The sequence below is a fragment of the Pteropus vampyrus genome, unplaced genomic scaffold (assembly GCF_000151845.1).
Source record: "Pteropus vampyrus isolate Shadow unplaced genomic scaffold, Pvam_2.0 Scaffold152, whole genome shotgun sequence".
Taxonomy (NCBI): Eukaryota; Metazoa; Chordata; class Mammalia; order Chiroptera; family Pteropodidae; genus Pteropus; species Pteropus vampyrus.
In genome coordinates, this window is record NW_011888933.1 from 1,235,678 (window position 1) to 1,237,929 (window position 2,252).

Below are 2,252 nucleotides of genomic sequence, written 5' to 3' on the forward strand. Positions count from 1 at the left end.
GCTTCCAGGGCCGCTGCTATGAGTGCAGCAGCGACTGCCCCAACCTGCAGGCCTACTTCAGCCGCTGCAACTCCATCCGGGTGGACAGCGGCTGCTGGATGCTGTACGAGCGCCCCAACTACCAGGGCTACCAGTACTTCCTGCGGCGCGGCGACTACCCCGACTACCAGCAGTGGATGGGCTTCAGCGACTCCATCCGCTCCTGCTGTCTCATCCCCCAAGTGAGTAAGGCCTGATCATGCTGCCTGAGTGTCCTCACAGTGTTACTGATGGAGGTTAGGCTGAGGGAGGTTTTCCTTTAAAAACACCTAAGTGTTAAGTGGGCTTTAGACATCTGCCTAAGACAGGATAGGTACCCACACAAAAACAGCAGAGAATCTAGGGAAGAATTCACTTAGGGAGAGAGTTTGATTTTCAAGTTTTGCTACCATTAGATCAATGGAAGGTTGTAACACATATGATATCGTAGTGGATTATAAAACAGAACTTGCAAATGGGAGGCTGGTTGAGCATAAGAAAGCAGTATTTCTAACAAATTAATTTTTACCTATAGTAAAGAAATTGACAATGAACAAATTAGATAAGTTCCACTACAGAGTAGTAAAAAGTGAAAATTCTATTGTTAATATAGGCTACCCAAAGGTAATATTTAACTTTGGAAAAGGTAGTTGTCTTTAATTTAGAAAATCAATTGAATTCTGGCTCCGAGTGACTATTTAAACTAATGTTCGCTGAAGGATGTGATTTTTCAAAATCCTACTTTAGTGGTAAATTTTTATATAGATAAATTTAGGAGATAATACTCATATTGAAAGAATATTAGTCAAATATTTTACATTTCCCCCAAACATCGGTTTGAGTTAACACTTAAGGAATTAAAGAATTAGGAATTAGAAAACAAGATGAGTACTTGATGCATTCTAACCTAGACTTTGAACCTCTTAAAAATTATGTGTCCTAGATAAGAAATGGAAAATGAGCATGCAACTACTTGTTAAATGCTAGTAAGACACAGCATTCACAGCAATCTTAGAGTCTTAGTTATTACATGGACAATCCCATGCCCCAGCCCACCAAGTTCATCTGTTGTTTGGTTGTTTCTTCTGCTCCTTCTCTCTGTGGACTGAGCAGACGGCCTCCCACAGGCTGCGGCTGTATGAGAGAGAGGACCACAAAGGCCTCATGATGGAGCTGAGTGAGGACTGCTCCTGCATCCAGGACCGCTTTCACCTGAGTGAGGTCCGCTCCTTCCACGTCCTGGAGGGCTGCTGGGTCCTCTACGAGTTGCCCAACTACCGGGGGCGGCAGTACCTGTTGAGGCCCCAGGAGTACAGGCGCTACCATGACTGGGGGGCTGTGGATGCTAAGGCTGGCTCTTTGCGGAGGGTGGTGGATTTATACTAAAATAGGTTCACACTACCATTTTCTCAATTTGGAACCTAATAAAGTATTTAGTCTGTATTGTTGGCAATTGCTGGCTTCTGTTTTTCTTTCATTGTGTGCCAATTAATTCACCTGTAAATGCTCCCTGGTAAAGGTTGAAGGGTGAATAAGTGCGGAAGGCTCTGTTCTAGAAGAGCTTCAAGGTAAAACGAGACTTGAACAAGCCTCAGAAGTGGGGGCAAAGGGAGGAGGTAGCCTGTCTGAGAAAGAAAGGCAGAAATGGGAGAGGGTGACTGGTGAGAAGGGAGGCATTCAGCTCAGGGCCTTGAGGAGCAATATTCCAGGAGTCTCCTTCTGACCCAAAAGGTGACTGGAGGCCACAGAGGTTCACAGATGAATGCTGAAGATAAGCCCACTTGGAAAAAAGCTTGATTAGACTATGTAAGGAATTGTAGTTTTGTTTACTTTCAAGCACAGTATTATGTAACTAATGCCAGGGGTGCCTTTTGCCATTGCCAAACTTTTGGACTCAGTTTAAAAAAGACCTTCCTCTCTGTTCTAAAACAGCTTGTGACTGGGGTGCACCTCTTGGCCAATGCAGCCACTGGGCCAAACACTGCATGAAGGGCAGAAACCGCATGGCTAAACACAGCGCCCGGCTAATACAAATAAATTGATGAGATACACATTAATATTTTAAATAAATACGCATGATATAGTGTGTTTTAAACATAAAAATTCCTTTACTACAAAAAGACCGGCTCAAATTTAAAGACACATTGAAGAAAGCCATAATTTCCAGAGCCCTTTGATTGAAGTAAAATCTGCTTGCTCACAAGCAAAGCCCTGCACATTTAAAAAAAAAAAAA

General features: G+C 43.3%; 1 protein-coding gene across 1 annotated transcript; it reads left to right on the forward strand.

The window, feature by feature from the left end:
* The first annotated feature begins 7 nt into the window (after window positions 1-7).
* LOC105298397 (gamma-crystallin C) lies at window positions 8-1,471 on the forward strand. The gene is made up of 2 exons (XM_011369642.1): window positions 8-221; window positions 1,132-1,471. The coding sequence occupies exons 1-2, from the start codon at window positions 99-101 to the stop codon at window positions 1,402-1,404; spliced, it is 396 nt and encodes a 131-aa protein (XP_011367944.1). The 5' UTR covers window positions 8-98; the 3' UTR covers window positions 1,405-1,471.
* Window positions 1,472-2,252: the final 781 nt, after the last annotated feature.

Bases quoted from the DNA above. Each gene is read 5' to 3' on its own strand.
- LOC105298397 (XM_011369642.1), top strand. From the start codon at position 99: ATGCTGTACGAGCGCCCCAACTACCAGGGCTACCAGTACTTCCTGCGG. The intron at 222-1,131 runs GTGAGTAAGGCC...TGGACTGAGCAG, and splicing joins CCTGCTGTCTCATCCCCCAA to ACGGCCTCCCACAGGCTGCG.